Genomic DNA, 19,178 nt, shown 5'->3' on the forward strand with positions numbered 1-19,178 from the left:
AAATTTATGAAGGATATCATTTCAAAGAAGCGGACCATTGAGAGTGATCTGATTATTCTAACTGAAACTTATAGTGCTATTTTGCAGGGAATGAAGATTCCGGTTAAAAAGAAAGACAGAGGTTCATTAACTATACCATGCACTATTGGTGATAGGTCTTTCAAGAAAGCACTGATAGATTTGGGAGCAAGTGTGAGTCTTATGCCATTATCCATTTACAAAAGATTGGGGATAGGTAAAGTACAGGACACACAAATGAAACTCCAGTTTGCTGACCAATCAATTAAAAGACCTTACGGAGTTGTAGAAGACGTGTTGGTGAAAATCGACAAGTTCGTATTTCCGGTAGACTTTGTTATTTTAGAGATGCCCGAAGATGAAGAGATACCAATCATTTTGGGGAGACCATTTCTAGAGACCGGGAGGTGTTTGATCGATATAGAGGAAGGTACAATGACCTTGAAAGTCTATGATGAAGAATTGAAGATTGATGTGTGAAACACTATGAAGTACAAGGATGATGTTGCCACAAGTCAACATATTGAGGTAATTGAGCAAATTTGTGATGAAGAAAACTCTTGGACAAAACAGAAGTTACCCTTGGAGAGAGTTTTAAGTCTATCAATCTTCGAAGAAGAGGAGGTAATTGATGAAAAAGATAGTGAAGTTTTAGCCATGATGGAACTACCGTTGTTAAGAACGAAAAGAATGAGTTGATTCCCACAAGGACAGTTACAGGGTGGAGAGTCTGTATTGACTACCGAAGACTAAATCAGGCAACAAGAAAAGATCACTTCCCGTTGCCTTTCATCGACCAGATGTTAGAAAGGTTGGCGGGTCATGACTACTATTGTTTCCTCGATGGTTACTCGGGGTTTAATCAGATAGCTGTTGTTAGAACAAGATTTTTTCTGATCAATTATCTTAGTTTTGATGATAACAAATAATATGAATTTTGCTTAAGATAATATGGTACTCTAATCCAATGCAATTTCCTTTTCAGGAAATATATAAAGAGTATGCATAATTCAGCGCTCAGAAGCTTTGTCTCTCAAGGGTTCAGCATGCAACATCAGAACATGGTCTGGCAAGACATCAGAAGATGGTCGAAGCAGAATCAGAACATGGGTCTATGGAAGCATCAGAAGAACATGAGATCAGAAGCACTGAAGTTCTGATGGTATCACGCACAGAAGCACTTCAAGGTCAGAAGATCAGAAGATGCTTTGCACCAAGCTGTTTGACTCTGATGATATTCAAACGTTGTATTCACAAACATCAGATCAGAAGGAAGTACAAGTGGCAAGCTACGCTGACTGACAAAAGGAACGTTAGAAGCTATTAAAGGCAACGTCAGTAGACACAGCGTGAACAAGGCTCGAGGTAGTTGACAAAAGCGTATAACATTAAATGCGATGCTGTACGGAACACGCAAAGCATTAAATGCACTCAACGGTCATCTTCTCCAACGCCTATAAATATGAAGTTCTGATGAGAAGCAAGGTTAACGATTCTGAACAAAACAACTCATATTAACTTGCTGAAACTCTGTTCTATTCAAAGCTCAGAATCTTCATCTTCATCAAAGCTCACTACATTGCTGTTGTAATATATTAGTGAGATTAAGCTTAAACGTTAAGAGAAATATCACAGTCTGTGATTATAGCTTTTGAGAAGCAATTGTAATACTTTTAGAATTGATTACATTAAGTTGTAAGGAACTAGAGTGATCGTGTGGATCAGAATACTCTAGGAAGTCTTAGAGGTTATCTAAGCAGGTTGTAACTAGAGTGATCGTGTGGATCAGAATACTCTAGAAAGTCTTAGAGGGTATCTAAGCAGTTGTTCCTGGAGTGATCAGTGTGTGATCAGAAGACTCTGGAAGACTTAGTTGCTGACTAAGTGGAGAACCATTGTAATCCGTGCGATTAGTGGATTAAATCCTCAGTTGAGGTAAATCATCTCTGCGGGGGTGGACTGGAGTAGTTTAGTTAACAACGAACCAGGATAAAAATAACTGTGCAATTTATTTTTATCGGTCAAGTTTTTAAAGCTACACTTATTCAAACCCCCCCCTTTCTAAGTGTTTTTCTATCCTTCAATTGGCATCAGAGCGCCGGTTCTAAGGTGCAAGCACTTAACCGTGTTTAGAAAAGATTCAGGAAGAGAAAAACGCTTCAGTAAAAGATGGCTGATGAAACTGCAAAGTCTACATCTACATCTGGCTCTGCTGAGCAACACAACGGTAACAATGGTTATACTAGACCGCCGGTATTTGATGGTGAAAACTTTGAATACTGGAAAGATAAACTGGAAAGTTACTTTCTTGGTCTAGATGGTGATCTATGGGATCTTCTGATGGATGGTTACAAACATCCGGTAAATGCCAGTGGCGTAAAGCTGACAAGGCAAGAAATGAGTGATGATCAGAAGAAGCTTTTCAGGAATCATCATAAATGCAGAACTGTTTTGCTGAATGCTATCTCTCATGCTGAGTATGAGAAGATATCTAACAGGGAAACGGCCTATGACATATATGAGTCCTTGAAAATGACTCATGAAGGAAATGCTCAAGTCAAGGAGACTAAAGCTCTCGCTTTAATCCAGAAGTATGAAGCCTTCAAGATGGAGGATGATGAAGACATTGAAAAGATGTTTTCAAGATTTCAAACTCTTACTGCTGGATTGAGAGTTCTTGACAAGGGATACACCAAGGCTGATCACGTAAAGAAGATCATCAGAAGCTTACCCAGAAGTTGGGGTCCTATGGTGACCGCATTTAAAATTGCGAAGAATCTAAATGAAGTCTCTTTGGAAGAGCTGATCAGTGCCCTGAGGAGTCATGAAATTGAACTGGATGCAAACGAGCCTCAAAAGAAAGGTAAGTCTATTGCATTAAAATCCAATATCAAAAAATGCACTAACGCTTTTCAGGCTAGAGAAGAAGATCCTGAAGAATCAGAATCTGAAGAAGAAGATGAACTGTCCTTGATCTCCAGAAGGCTAAATCAACTCTGGAAGAACAAGCAAAGGAAGTTCAGAGGCGTCAGAAGTTCAAAGAAATTTGAACGTGGAGAATCTTCTGATGACAGAAGATTTGACAAGAAGAAGGTCATGTGCTATGAATGCAATGAGCCTGGACACTTCAAGAATGAATGTCCAAAACTTCAGAAGGAAAATCCCAAGAAGAAGTTTCATAAGAAGAAAGGTCTTATGGCAACCTGGGATGAGTCAGAAGATGATTCAGACTCTGAAGATGAGCAGGCTAACTGTGCGCTGATGGCGACAGAAGATGACGGATCAGAATCTACATCAGAATCAGATTCTGAAGAGGTATTTTCTGAACTTACTAGAGATGAGTTAGTTTCCGGTCTAACAGAACTTCTGGAATTCAAGTCTCAGATTAGTCTCAAATACAAAAAGCTGAAAAAGCTATTTGAATTTGAAACAAAGAAGCTTGAGTTGGAGAATTCTGAATTAAAAGAAAAACTTTTAAAATTATCCAATAATGTTGGATCTCCTTCTGATTCAGAAAAATCCACTCCTAGTCTAAACCATATTCTGAAAGAATATGATTTAAGTTTCAGGAAGTTCTTATCTAGAAGTATTGGCAGAAGTCAGCTAGCTTCTATGATATATGCTGTGTCTGGAAACAAAAGAGTCGGCATTGGTTTTGAGGGTGAAACCCCATACAAACTTGAACCTGTTGATGAAATGAAAATCACATACAAGCCATTGTATGATCAGTTCAAGTATGGCCACTCCCATGATATTAGGCACACTTCACATGCTCAAAGTTTTCACATTACACACACTAAAAAGCATGTGACACAACCTAGGAAATATCATGAAACTCACATTAAGAATTATCATGCTGTTCCTCCTATTGCTTACAATGTTAAACCCAAGTTCAATCAGAACTTGAGAAAATCTAACAAGAAAGGACCCAAGAAAATGTGGGTACCTAAGGATAAGATTATTCCTATTGCAGATATCCTTGGCTGCAAAAAGGACAAAGCACAACATGTCGTGGTACCTGGACTCTGGATGCTCACGACACATGACAGGAAGAAGGTCTATGTTCCAAGACCCGGTGCTTAAGTCTGGAGGAGAAGTCAAGTTTGGAGGAGATCAGAAGGGCAAGATAATTGGCTCTGGAACTATAAAGTCTGGTAACTCTCCTTCCATTTCTAATGTACTTCTTGTAGAAGGATTAACACATAACCTCTTATCTATCAGTCAATTGAGTGACAATGGTTATGATATAATCTTTAATCAAAAGTCTTGCAAGGCTGTAAATCAGAAGGATGGCTCAATCCTATTTACGGGCAAGAGGAAGAACAACATTTATAAGACAGATCTGCAAGATCTTATGAGTCAGAAGGTGACTTGTCTTATGTCTGTTTCTGAAGAGCAGTGGGTCTGGCACAGAAGATTAGGTCATGCTAGTTTGAGAAAGATTTCTCAGATTAACAAACTGGATCTTGTCAGAGGACTCCCTAATCTGAAATTCAAATCAGATGCTCTTTGTGAAGCATGTCAGAAGGGCAAGTTCTCCAAACCTGCATTCAAGTCCAAGAATGTTGTTTCTACCTCAAGGCCATTAGAACTCTTGCACATTGATCTGTTTGGCCCAGTCAAAACAGCATCTGTCAGAGGGAAGAAATATGGATTAGTCATCGTAGATGATTATAGCCGCTGGACGTGGGTAAAATTCTTGAAACACAAGGATGAGTCTCATTCAGTGTTCTTTGATTTCTGCATTCAGATTCAATCTGAAAAAGAGTGTAAAATCATAAAGGTCAGAAGTGATCATGGTGGTGAATTTGAGAACAGATCCTTTGAAGAGTTCTTCAAAGAAAATGGTATTGCCCATGATTTCTCTTGTCCTAGAACTCCACAGCAAAATGGAGTTGTAGAACGAAAGAATAGGACTCTGCAAGAAATGGCCAGAACCATGATCAATGAAACCAATATGGCTAAGCATTTCTGGGCAGAAGCAATAAACACTGCATGCTATATTCAGAATAGAATCTCTATCAGACCTATTCTAAATAAGACTCCTTATGAATTGTGGAAGAATATAAAGCCCAACGTTTCATATTTCCATCCTTTTGGATGTGTATGCTTTATTCTGAACACTAAAGATCATCTTGGTAAGTTTGATTCCAAAGCACAAAAATGTTTCCTTCTTGGATATTCTGAACGCTCAAAAGGCTACAGAGTATACAATACTGAAACATTGATTGTAGAAGAATCAATCAATATCAGGTTTGATGATAAGCTTGGTTCTGAAAAACCAAAGCAGTTTGATAATTTTGCAGATTGTGATATTGATATATCAGAAGTTGTTGAGCCAAGAAGCAACGCATCAGAAGCAGAGCTTCTCAGAAGCAAAGAATCTGAAGATCAAGTATCAGCTTCTCTGGAGAATCTAAGCATTTCTGAAGAACCATTTGTCAGAAGATCATCCAGGCTCATTTCTGGTCATTCAGAAGATGTCATTCTTGGAAAGAAGGATGATCCAATCAGAACAAGAGCATTCCTTAAGAACAATGCAGACTGTCAATTAGGTCTTGTATCTTTGATCGAGCCAACTTCTGTTGATCATGCTCTAGAAGATCCAGACTGGATAATTGCTATGCAAGAAGAACTGAATCAGTTTACAAGGAATGATGTTTGGGATCTTGTTCCTAGACCAGATGGATTCAATATAATCGGTACAAAATGGGTCTTCAGAAACAAGCTTAGTGAGAAAGGTGAAGTGGTAAGGAACAAAGCCAGACTGGTGGCTCAGGGTTATAGTCAGCAAGAAGGGATTGACTATACAGAAACCTTTGCACCAGTGGCCAGGTTAGAATCTATTCGTCTATTAATTTCATTTGCCACTCAACATAACATCACTCTCTATCAGATGGATGTTAAGAGTGCCTTCTTAAATGGTTATATAGATGAAGAAGTTTATGTCCATCAACCTCCTGGTTTTGAAGACTCTATGTCTCCTAATCATGTTTTTAAACTAAAGAAATCGTTGTATGGATTGAAACAAGCTCCCAGAGCTTGGTATGAACGCTTAAGTTCTTTCCTTCTGGATAATGGTTTCACTAGAGGAAAAGTGGACACTACTCTCTTTTGTAAAACCTTTAAAAGGGATATTTTAATTTGTCAAATATATGTAGATGATATTATTTTTGGAACATCTAATGCTACACTTGGAAAGGAGTTTGCTGAGTCTATGCAGGCTGAGTTTGAAATGAGCATGATGGGAGAACTCAAGTATTTCCTTGGAATACAAATAAATCAAACATCAGAAGGAACGTATGTTCACCAAACCAAGTATGTGAAGGAACTTCTGAAGAAGTTTAATCTTCTAGACTGCAAAGAAGCCAAAACTCCTATGCATCCAACATGCATCCTAGGTAAGGATGAGGTAAGTAAGAAGGTAGATCAGAAGTTATACAGAGGTATGATTGGATCTCTTCTATATTTGACTGCTTCTAGACCTGACATTCTGTTCAGTGTTTGTTTGTGTGCTAGATTCCAATCAGATCCTAGAGAATCTCATTTAACTGCTGTTAAGAGAATTCTAAGGTATCTGAAAGGTACTACTAATGTTGGCTTAGTTTACAGAAAATCTAAAGAATACAACTTAGTAGGATTCTGCGATGCTGACTATGCTGGAGACAGAATTGAAAGAAAGAGTACTTCAGGAAGTTGCCAATTTCTTGGAAGTCATTTGATCTCCTGGTATAGCAAGAAGCAAGCAACTATTGCTCTTTCAACAACAGAAGCAGAATATGTCGCTGCTGCTGGTTGCAGTACACAGATGCTCTGGATGAAGAGTCAGCTAGAAGATTATCAGATATATGAGAGTAACATTCCTATATTCTGTGATAATACTTCTGCTATATGTTTATCTAAGAATCCTATTCTTCATTCAAAAGCTAAACATATTGAGATTAAACATCATTTCATAAGGGACTATGTTCAGAAGGGTGTTATATCTTTAAACTTTGTGGATACAGACCATCAATGGGCTGATATCTTTACAAAACCCCTGGCTGAAGATAGGTTTAAGTTCATTCTGAAGAACATCAGTATGGATTTATGCCCAGAATAAGAAGATGAGAAGTTCTTATGTATGAGTATCTTCTGAAATGAAAGTGGATTTTTTTTAATCAGAAGTTCTGATTGAAATCTCTTAGAAATTATGATTCGGTTATTACTAACGTTTCATTGTCTAAGTTGATTCAGAACCTCTTTTAAAGCAAAACAGCTGTAACGTTTTATCTCGGATGGTAAACCTGTCTTTACTGTTCATGGATAAGCGCGCGTGCAGTTGAAGGGACGCCGACCATAGGTAACTGTGCTAGTCACCTCATTTGTCTTTATTATCTCTCCTCATGTCACGTAACATTAAATGCTATCCATCATTTGTTTCATTTTATTTTCTTTTAAATACTCTTCAAACGCTTCTCCTTCCCTCTTATATTTTCTCTATTACACTCTGTCTCTGTTTTCTTTCTCTATCTCTTTGCATTCCTCATCAAGTTTTCTCTCTCTCTCTCTCTCCTGTTTTTTTCTCTTGCTCAAACAAAGTTTTTCTTTCTTTAAAAAAATCCTAGTTCAAACCTAGCGTTCATCTTGAATCCTTTGTCTGGATCTCTTAATCATGCTCTAAGCCTGTTGAAGATCTATGACTCAAAGGCGGCAGATCTCTGCATATCTCGGGATGGCTCTCCTAATACCTTTCAAGTCAGACCTCTTCCTTGATGTTGTTATCAACTTTCATCCAAAGGCAGAAGACTTTCTTGAGTATGGGAAGAGGTTAAGAATGATATTCTTAACTTCTATGTTAAGAGAAAGCCCCGTTTGCAACAGCAGTTCTCTGTCTGTGAACTATCCCTCTCTTCCTCTTTGGTCTCTTGGATCTCTCCTACAGTGGAGGTTCTAGTCTGGAAAGACAAGAAGACCACAGGGATTCTTGATGGGTTGACACAGAACGTGTCTTGCTAGGGTTTTGTTTTTAATTTTTGTAGTCATTTCCTCTTGGGATGACTTTTTATGTATTTGCTAGGAATGTTTCTCATCTTGTTAAACATAAGAACCTTTTGTAATATCTTTTGATTATCAATGAAAAGTTTCTTTGTTTTTACATTCCAGTGATTTTATTTGTCGTTTTATTCATCTGAATTTTTTTTTGGAATATGCTTTTTGATGTTATGACAAAAAGGGGGAGAAGATAAATGATAAATGATTTGATTAATCTATCAGTTGCTGGGTAAAGCTCCCACACATTTACTAACAAGAACTGTAAGTTCTATATGGTTTAAGTGTTTTGCAGGTATAAAGAAGTGAAGAGAATCTTCAAAGCAAACACAAGAAGCAAAACCATAAGAAGTGTTATTCTGTAAAAAGAATAAGCTCATGGAAACTGAAGCAAGCTGAGTGCTGTCAAGCTTCAGAAATCAGAAGCAAGAAAGAAGAATGAATCAGAAGCACTGATAATAGAATTTGATCCATATTTGTCTATTTGCTCTGACAAAATTCTATTTGCTCTGATACATTATTTTAGCCTATATGGCTCTGATACATATCATGTGTTATAATATACATTTTATGTTCTGACTCGTTCATGCTGACTTTTGTCGTTTAGTTTTTGTTCTGTAACATTTCAGGATGTAGAGATGCTCTGATGATGCTCTGGTACATTCAACAATGTTCTGATACAAATCTAGCATGAAGTGATGTTGGTAGAAATTCAAAGCTCTGAAGCTATCCGATGGAAGCAGAAATCAGAAGCTGTGAATGTTCTGAAGATCAAAGAAATTCAAGTTCTGAAGCTGTCCTAGATGGAAGCAGGAATCAGAAGTTGTGAATGTTCTGATGATCAGAGAAATTCAAGTTCTGAAGCTGTCCTAAACGGAAGCAGGAATCAGAAGCTGTGAGTGTTCTAAGGATCTAAAGAAATTCTAGTTCTGAAGCTGTCCAATGGAAGCAGAAGTCAGAAGCTATGAATTCTCTGAAGACAGAAGCTTATGTGATCGTCTCTACCGAAATAATCAGGGAAGTCCTTTATTAAAGTTCTTCGAGTATTTATTTCAGGGAGAGATTATTTATCTCAGGGGGAGATTGTTAATCTCAGGGGGAGACATATTCACATGCTTATGCTATAGCTGTGATCCACTATTTTTGTTATTTGACAGTTTGCTTTGTTTATTTGTTTTTGTTTGTAGGTTGTTGTTGAAGCAAAGCTATCAAGGAGTGAAAAGAGCAGAAAGCTCAAAACGGAGAAATTTTTTTGCAGGCAGTACCTGACACGGTCTGGCCGTGTTGGCAGACACGGCCGTGTCACCATGCTCCAGAATTTTGAAAGAGAAATTTGGTACTCCAGACTCGGACACGGTCTGACCGTGTCACCTGACACACCCGTGTCATCTGGATTTAATTTTTTAAGGGACAAGGATGGAATTTCCAGACTCAGACACGGTCTGGCCGTGTCACCTGACACGGCCGTGTCAGCGAGTCAGATTTGAAATTTTTTTAAGTTGTGTTTGTGGGTCCCGCACGCCCCACCTCTCAAAACCCTACTTTTCCCTTCTCTTTCCTCACTTTATCTCTTTCTTTCTCTTTCTTTCTTCTTCTTCCCCAACAACAACTTCCCTCCTCCATTAACCTCCCATCAAAAACCTTCATCCACCTCTCCAGATTTTCAATTTTTCCTCACACCCACTTCACAAAAAGTGCTCCATTCACCGTTCTCCATCTTCCTACGGTGGCCGTTTTCACTAATTCCACTTTTGAGTTTTTGTGACTTTTTCAGGTACCCAAAATGCCCCCGAAGAATGCTTCTAGACAAAGGGCAGCCGAGGATAGACCTTCGAGACCTCCAACTCGACCACGGAGGAATGCTGAACCGGTGGCAGAACCGCGTAACGAGAATGCGCATGGGTTCACCTTCGCTCAACCCGCCCATGAAGTCCGGTATGCAAAACATGTGAGCCGACGGTTGATTCCGAACAGGTATATGTGTCCTTCTACTTTGGCTGAATTGGGGTTGTCTGAAGATGTTCATAGACTGTTGGGAAAAATAGGGCTGCTAGATTTTATGCTGCGTACAACACCTACTTATGAACGGATAACATTGGAGTTCTTAAGTACGGTGGAGTACGAGGTCCATACGGAATGGGAAAGGAGACTCCCTATGTGTACCGGTGCAATCACTTTTCAATTGTTTCAGATTGAGCACCGGTTAACTCTAGAGGAATTAGGTGCTATCCTTGGTATACCCACTGATGGACCGGGAAAATTGCCTAGTGATTTTGAACCCGGAAGGTTTTGGGGTAAGATCACAGGAACTGAATATATCGCAAAAGACGCGAAGGCCTCCCGGATTCATAATCCATGTTTTCGTTATGTGCAAAAATGTCTGGCTTATTCTATGTTTGACAGGGGTGATAGTCAGGGCGTTATCTCACAAACTGAACTTTTTCTGATGTCTTCTATGATTTCGGAGACTCCGGTTAATGTGGCGGCCTTTGTGGCTGCACATCTAAGCAAAGTGGGAAAAGCAGTTTCTGGTGACATTTGTGTTGGGGGTATCATCACTCAAATAGCTAGATTTCTCGGCTATGACCCGGTGGCACATCATCATGAGCCCGTCGCAGGTATGACTAAACTTGATATGCTTGCTTTGATTAACCAACTTGTGATACAGATGAATGGTACTTCTTATGAATACAAAGTTGGGAAAACGGTGGTCATGAATCTCCCAAATCCTGAACGGACGTCCACCCTCAACGAGGAGAATTGGCGCTATCGGGAAATCTTTAGGAGCAGTTATCAGTTTCAGCGGAATGAAGAGAGTGCACACCTACAAGGAGAGACGGGTCAATCATCACATGGTGGTACCCAATCTACCTCTTTCACAAGTGAAGAATGGAATTGGATACATGGCGAATTCGCCGATCTAAGAGGTGAGCAAGCGCGCCAAGGTCTAGAGCTACACCGTCAAGGAGAGGAACAAACCCGTCAAGGCGTGATGATGACGGAGATGCACAGCATGATGCAACAATTGATGTTGCATTTCCCTCCTCCTCCTCAGTAGGATGTTCGGTAAGTCCTCCCCGGCGAGTACGAAAACATTGAGGACAATGTTTAGTGCAAGTGGGGGAGGGATTTTATTATTATTGTTTTCTTTTATCAGTATTGTTTTCGTATTTTAGTATTTCATTTTAATTTTCTTTTATCAGTATTGTTTTCGTATTTTAGTATTTCATTTTAATTTGTTTTGTCTGAAGTTTTCTTTCTAGTTGTATCAAAAGTGTAACAGGATGAAGATTGGTGTCGAAGGCATGAAGTGATGAGTGACAAATGGAAGGACGACACAACCAAAAGCTAATATCTCAAGGCACTTTGAAAGTAGATGTAGCCAAAAAGAAAATGTCGGACGCAATGTGGTGAACGGAATTGAGCAGTTGAGGGACGAAATCAAGCCGGAAAGAGAAGTCACACGACATTGAGAGTGTGCGGAAGCTGCAAACTTAACCTACCTGGTGAGGATTATAAAAAGCCAAACACTTAAAGAGATCACCATGAGAGTAAAATCAGGTATGTTTTTATCTCCCTAATTTTGCGTCTATTCTATCAACATAACACAATTGAGAAATCACACAAGAGGCAGTTGCTTGTTGTTTATTTGTTTCATCTCCCAGTCATTGTTTTCCACCATCGTTGTTTTGTCTTGTATGGTCATATCCCTCGTGTAACCCGTTGAGCCATTCTTCCTTGTTTTGTTCTGTCATTTCTCCATCTTTTATTATTACCACTTCCGGGTAGCACTTATCGTTTTTCTCTTATGTACAACTGTGTGAAAATTGTAAGTTTGGGGTGGCCGATATGTGTGTATGAAAGTAAAGGGGCAAAGAAAAGAAAAAGAAAGAAAAAGGAAAAAAAAACAACAAAAGAAAAAAAAGATTGAACACACTTGCCCAAAGAAAAGTGAAAGACTCGTGAAAACGGGGAATATAAGAAGAACACCCCATACGTACAAGAAAAATGATAAGAGTAACATAAGTGCGGAAAAAACATTTGTGTACCCGTTCACTGTTTATCCAACCTCCACCTCAGCCCCATTACAACCCATAAAGACCTCAAATTGTGTGATTCCTTTTTATTGTGTAGTGAAAGTAGGATACTCGCAAAGTCAAGGGTTGATATCGCATACTATGATCTGAGCGAAAAATAATTTAACCAAGAGAGAAATTGTGAGAAGAGTGACAAGTTTGCAGGTGAAACACATTTTGATTTAAAGTGTGACGGACAACAAGGGGCGATGAGTTTCAAAAGCTGACTCAAGGAAGAGATTCAAGTTGCGAATGATATCGGCTATGTTGTGGTACAAAATGGAAAATTCAAGGTGACCTTTGTTTTGTTCGCTTGCATCGCTTGAGGACAAGCAATGAGATAAGTTTGGGGTTGTGATCGGTCACCATTCTACACTCAATTTCATCATAAATTCGACACACGATCATCATGTTTGGTAACACTTTATGGTTATTTCCAAATGTTTTCTTTAATTTATCTAGTTTCAAGTTTATTTGTGTGAAGTTTGTTTTTGTGTCATTCTCATTGTAAATTAGATGCTTTTGATCTCGTTTGGTAATGGTTTCAGGTTAGCTTCGGATTTATGGAAGATCGCATAGCCAAGAGGTGTGAGAAAAGGGAGCAAAAAGCAAAAAAAAGAGCATATGGGCAGAGGCGGACACGGTCTGACCGTGTCACCTGACACGGCCGTGTCAGACCCCCTGAAGAAACTCAGCCCTAAGACCAGAAGCTGACACGGTCTGCCCGTATCAAGTGACACGGCCGTGTCAGCTGTGCGGACAGAATTTCTGAATTTTGGTTTTTCCAATCTTTTTAAAGTTCAGGGGCAGTTTGGGTATTGCGGCGGAGATCTGAAAACCTAGAGGGATTAAAAGAGGATTGAGAGACAATGAGAAGAGACTTTTGATCGTACGAGAGAATTCCAGAGCAGAGAAAAGATAGCTTCATCAAGGTGTTGGAAGACGAAGAGATTCAACGGTGGACACCATTGAAGATCCGAGTTCTCCTAATCTTTGTAAATGTCTAAACTTTGTGATTTTGGTTTCTTGAATACTATGAGAGGCTAAACCCCCCAATGCCAAGGGGGTGTCCCTGATTTGCATTGTTATGACTTTGAATATTGTTGATCTTTAATCAAGCTTTCATATTTTGCAATTTAATTGTTTAATGTTTTTAATGCTTTCTTTGTCGGCAAAACAAGATTGATCCACGGTTAACAATCTGTAGGACTACGGTTGTTAAGGTTTTTAAACAATTAAATCTTACTGTTATCACCTAGGCCTAGGGGTACCGTAAGGTTATTTGAACAATTCTTGATTATCTACATCTTTGGTTTACAAACCTTTGTTTCTAAGGACTTAGGCATTAGGATTGCAAACCAAAAGGTTTTCACTAAGGACTTAGGAAAACACCCTTGAGAACAAATAGTTGCATCATATGAACTTGTTAAAGAGATCTTTTTACAGAGTCATTATAAAGCTGATCATACACCTACCTTGGCATTATTCTAAATTTATACACAAAAGTCCATTTTAACTTCAGCTTATTTATTTTAATTTACTTATTTCATTATAACAAAAGAAACACTCCTTTGCTATTTTGTTTAATTGACTAGTTACAATAACTTGTATTTCTCACGCAATCCTCGTGATCGATACTTGGGGTGAACTCCATTATTACTACATCGGTGAAAATAGTACACTTGCTATTTTTTTTTCCGATCAGTTGTTCATAATTTCTGATCATGGTGTTTGGGTCATGAAGGAATATGGATTAAAAGAGTCTTGGACTAAATTGTTCAACGTTTCTTACTTGTTAGATCCTCATAATCAGTCTTTTAACTTGAAAAGTGTATTATATATTTTTGAAGACGATCAAGTGCTGCTGATGTTTAAAAACGGTTCAAAAAGGAAGTTAATAATTTACAATTCCAAAAATGACACTTCTAAAGTGACTTTTATGTTTAAAGACACCTCAAACGTGTGTGTTGAGAGTTTGATATCATCTTGTTCTTAATATTAGAATTATTTTTATGTTTATGTTTGTTATTTTATTATCGACTACTTTATGGATTGTTTTTATTGGATTTATTTTATTACCGACTGCATATTTTGCGTTGTTCTTAATTTATTCCTAGTTGTCTTTTTGGATCATTCATACATACATGACATAAGGGTTTTCTTAAATATCCGCTAAATCTCATCAATAGTATTAATCCTCGTGATTTCTTGATTTACCGCTACTCTCTTACATAATTCATTTATGTATATATTATTTTACTGGCAAGTTGAAAAAAGTTTGACATTCACTTATTCTAATTTTTAAATTTGAACACAGACGCTTTGTAACAAACTTGTGTATGTTATTCAAACAAATGGACTTATTAAAAACAATTTCTCAATATACATCGTTGAAATATTGCAATTTAAAGTTATTTCAGTGTAACATTTTTTGTTATTTTTTGTTAGATCATTTTATAATAACACAATAGTCTCATTCAGCCACAAAACCATGTATGAATTTTATAATTTCATATAAATGACAGAATATGAGGTACTATTACGCCAAAATCTTTGACAAGCAATTTACACTACTCAAAATATCAATGATGCGACATATATGTGTATTTTCCTTTAATCTTGCATGTCATGGGCATGAAGGAAAATGATGGATTGATGTACAAATATGTTATTAACTTGCTTGATGAATTCATTCATGCAGTGTGGAAATGATGTTCGACATATAAAGTGTATGTACTATTTTTTTTTTAATAAGCAATTGATTGAAAAGCTCGCATTAGGGGTACAACCCTTAAAAAAAAACAAGGCACTATGGATTGCGAGTGTCGGATAAAGGAAGTTTAAACCATTCATAATAGGTTGGTTTAAACTTAGTATATCCACAATACATCCATCTCCAAGAAAGGAAAACTATGTTAGTACAAATAACATCAAAACAAAACACCTCCCCCTTAAATATAATGGCATTCCTCATAAGCCAAAGGCTCCAAATAGTAGCTACCCAAACAAAGTTTATTGGAATTCTACACTTGCTACACTTCACCTTGTCTTGAATAACTTCGAAACAAAACATATCCTCTTCATTAATCTCCTCCGAAATACCGAGCCAACTAAAAACGTGTTTCCAAATTGCTTTCACCTCTAGACAATTGAAGAAAACATGGGAAGAAGATTCAAGAGAAGAACCACACAACACACAATTCGGACACGAAACATTAACAACACCTCTTTTTAACAATTGATCTCTAGTAGGAAGCCGATCAATAAAGAATCTCCAAGCAAAGACCTTGATCTTGGGCGGGAGATTGAGATCCCACATCAATTTCAACGAATTGATCAATTGATAATCCCACGCAATTGATTTGGCACTATCAATCACGAAAGTAATGCTCACAACGGTGAACACCTTATCGTCGGCAATGGACCACAAGAAAGTGTCGCATCCGTTCGCTCTAGGAATGAAGCCACGAATACGGTCACAAAACCGAAGCCATCTGCTGCTAGCTGCTACCGCGGCTGTGTAAGAGAAGTTGGGAGAAGAACCGGCTGAAAAAAGGCCGTCGAAGTCCCACCTAAACGATCCGCCGGTCCACTCTAAAACCTCCGCCACCGTACAATACTTCATGATTGATAAATCGTACAAATCCGGAAAGTCCAAGCAAAGAGATTGTTCACCCAACCACCTATTATGCCAAAAGAGAGTATCCTTACCATTCGTGCAATAACATTTGAAACATCCAGAAAAACCATTGTCAATAATGTCGTCCAACACATTGTTCTTACACATATCTCTCCACCAAATGGAATCGTCGCTTCTATGTAAAACGCCCCGGTTATCTTGAATTCTAATTTTAGGACATAAATACCTCACCTTGATAAATCTATTCCATATAGCATCGTTATCATGGAGGATTCTCCACTTCCATTTCAAAAGAAGAGCATTATTCATCTCTTTAATATCTCTAACCCCCAAACCAACCTTCGCCTTAGGCTTACATGCTACCTCCCACTTAACCCAATGAATACACCTTTTATCAAGTTTACCGCTCCATAAAAACTCACTTTGAATTTTCCTAATTTCTTTGGCAATTTTTCTGGGAATCTTGAAAAAGGAGAGAGTAAAAATAGGAATTGAATTCAAAACCGAATTGATAAGCGTGACTCTACCTCCCATTGAAATATTTCTTCCCTTCCACGAGGAAAGACGCCTCTTTATGTTGTTAACCACATCCAACCACACTTTCTTCCTTCTAGGATTGTCCCCCACCATAATTCCAAGAAATTTGAAAGGAATCGCTCCTTTCTTGCAAGAAAGAAATGTCAAGGCGGTATTGATGTACCACTCTCCTACATTCACTCCTATGATGTTGCTTTTGGAAAAATTAATCCTCGACCCGGAAACCAATTCAAACCCTCTCAAAATCACCTTCATATTCCAAATGTTATCGCAAGACGCTTCTCCTAGAAGAATAGTGTCATCCATGAATTGAAGGATGTCCATACTATCGTTCTCCTCATAAAATGGCTTGAAGTTCCCCACCTCTACCGACTTCTTCACTAAAGCGGTCAATCCTTCCATGGCAAGCACAAAGAGAAAGGGAGACAATGGATCACCTTGTCTTAAACCTTTGTGAACCATAAACTCTTTAGTTGCACTTCCATTAACCAAGACGAACATATGATTGTTAAAAATACAAGCTTCCATCCACCTCATCCACCTAACACCAAACCCCATCCGCAACATAGTTTCTCTAAGATATTGCCAAGATACGGAGTCATATGCCTTTTCAAAGTCCACTTTAAGCCAAAGACAACTTCTTTTCTTCCTTCTTGACCAATCTATAATTTCGTTGACCAAAAGAACACCATCCATCATGTTTCAACCCGGGACAAAAGCGGTTTGGTTGGTAGAAACTAAACTCCCAATGACCTCCTTCATTATAGCCGCTAGAATTTTTGCAATAATTTTGTAAATACTACCCACCAAACAAATGGGTCGAAATTCACCTAAAGATTGTGGATTGTTGGATTTTGGGATCAAAGCAATGAAAGATGAAGTGATAGATTTCATAAGAGAACTTTTAAGATAAAAATCATTGCACATCTTCAATACGTCAAACTGAATCACAACCCAAAATTTCTTGAAAAATTCTAAAAAGAACCCATCCGGCTCGACACTTTTGTTGCCATCACACGACCAAGTAGCTTCCTTAATTTCCAACTCCGTGAACGGCCGCTCTATACTCAACCCCTCCAACACATGAAGCCTCTTCAAATCCAATATGTTAATGTTCGGCCTCCCCACCTCCGATTCCTCGAAAAAAGACTTGAAGTGGTTGTTAGTGAATTCTTTGACCTCATTAACATCCTCAAGCACACCCCTACTTGACAAAAGGGAACACAAAGAATTCCTCCTTCTCCTCTCTTTAAGGTAATTATGAAAGTACCTTGTGTTGAAACCACCTTCGGCAAACCATAATTGTCTCGACTTTAGCCGAAGAAAACCTTCTTTTTTATAAAGATTGTCCCAAAACACAATGGTCGGCTTAGATCTTTTGGCCACTTCCTCCTCCGGGACATTACCTACAAAATGAGCAAACTTGTTATCTAAAAAGTGCATCTCTTTTCCCGCCTCCTCTATATTAGTATCGATCCACCCAAACACCTCATTATTCCACAAAGAAATTTTGAGTTTAAGAGCCTTCAATTTTTCAACAAGACAAAAGTCCCCTCTACCCTTCACCTCCAAAGAATTCCACTCCTTCTCCACAAAGGAATAAAAGTCCTTGTGGCTTAACCAAAGATTATTGAATCTAAAAGGTTTAGGATCCCAATTCATTTTGTTGTCTCGAATCCAAATAGGAGCGTGATCCAACACATCTCTAACTCCTAGAGAGTTTGACCTTCCACCTTCCAATCGTCAATAAAGGATGAAGACAAGAGAAATCTATCCAATCTACTCATCGCACTACCACACCTATTTGACCAAGTGAATTTCCCTCCAATCGTGGGTGGATCCACCAACTTTATCTCTTTAATAAAGTCAATGAAATCGGCCATCTCCCTTTTATAATTCTTCTTCGAAATACCAACTCTCTCCTCCGATGATGTGACAATATTGAAATCCCCACCTATGCACCAAGATCCATCAATACTCCTCCTCTTCAAATCCACAATCTTTCTCCAAGAGTTCATTCTAACCTTGTGGTCACATGAAGCATAAATGTTGACAAAATATATTCTTTTGTTATCCTTTTCCACACAAACGCCTAAGAATCCCTCTCCGCGGAAACTATAAATAAGTTTGAAGAAATCTTTCCTCCACATAATGAGAATACCTCCCGAAGCCCCCTCGGCCTCTAGGTGAGACCACTCCACCCACTCATCTCCCCACATCTCCTTAACATATTGATGTTGAACATCCCTCAACTTCGTTTCTTGTAAAAAAGCTAAATCAACCCTACCTCTCTGAATATTGTAACCAATTCTCTTCCTCTTCACCCTCTTGCCACCTACTCTAATGTTTAGGGAATAAATAATCATTTAAACCCATTGAAAGTCTCCTTCAAAACCACCTTCCCTTTGTGTCCACGAGTCTCCATCTCCTCCAGATTTTTAATGGGGTTGCAAAACTCCGAAGAATTTGTAATTCCCAACAGTTTCATTGATTTCCATAACCCCTCAGACGATGCTCCTATACCCCTTTTGATCACTCTAGCATTGCAGTTCCTCACATCCGAATGTGTAAGAGAGTTGTTCGAATAAGATTGTTCCTCGAAGTTATCTCTCTTGGCAGACCTTTGCTCTAGTTCGGAATGCAAAGGAAACAACAAGTCTGGAGGGTATGAGAAATTATCGACCCTTTCACCCAAATTAAAAATCTCCCTCATTTGCTTTCTCACCTTCATTGAATTTTTCAATTTAAAGCATTGATCATCAAAATACAGAACCTCGCCACTCCTTTATCCCTTCCTACGTGCATGGGAAAGCCATCTTCCAAGAAATCAGCGCCCTTCTCCAATATATCGGGTCCCACCAAAGAAAATTCAGATT

General features: G+C 38.5%; 1 protein-coding gene across 1 annotated transcript; it reads right to left on the reverse strand.

Moving 5' to 3' along the window:
* Positions 1-18,014: 18,014 nt before the first annotated feature.
* On the reverse strand, positions 18,015-18,668 carry LOC131659380 (uncharacterized). Its single transcript, XM_058928582.1, has one exon. It carries the CDS (start codon positions 18,666-18,668, stop codon positions 18,015-18,017), a length of 654 nt encoding a protein of 217 aa, XP_058784565.1.
* Between the last annotated feature and the right edge of the window lie 510 nt (positions 18,669-19,178).

The sequence above is a fragment of the Vicia villosa genome, linkage group LG3, assembly GCF_029867415.1.
Source record: "Vicia villosa cultivar HV-30 ecotype Madison, WI linkage group LG3, Vvil1.0, whole genome shotgun sequence".
Classification (NCBI taxonomy): Eukaryota; Viridiplantae; Streptophyta; class Magnoliopsida; order Fabales; family Fabaceae; genus Vicia; species Vicia villosa.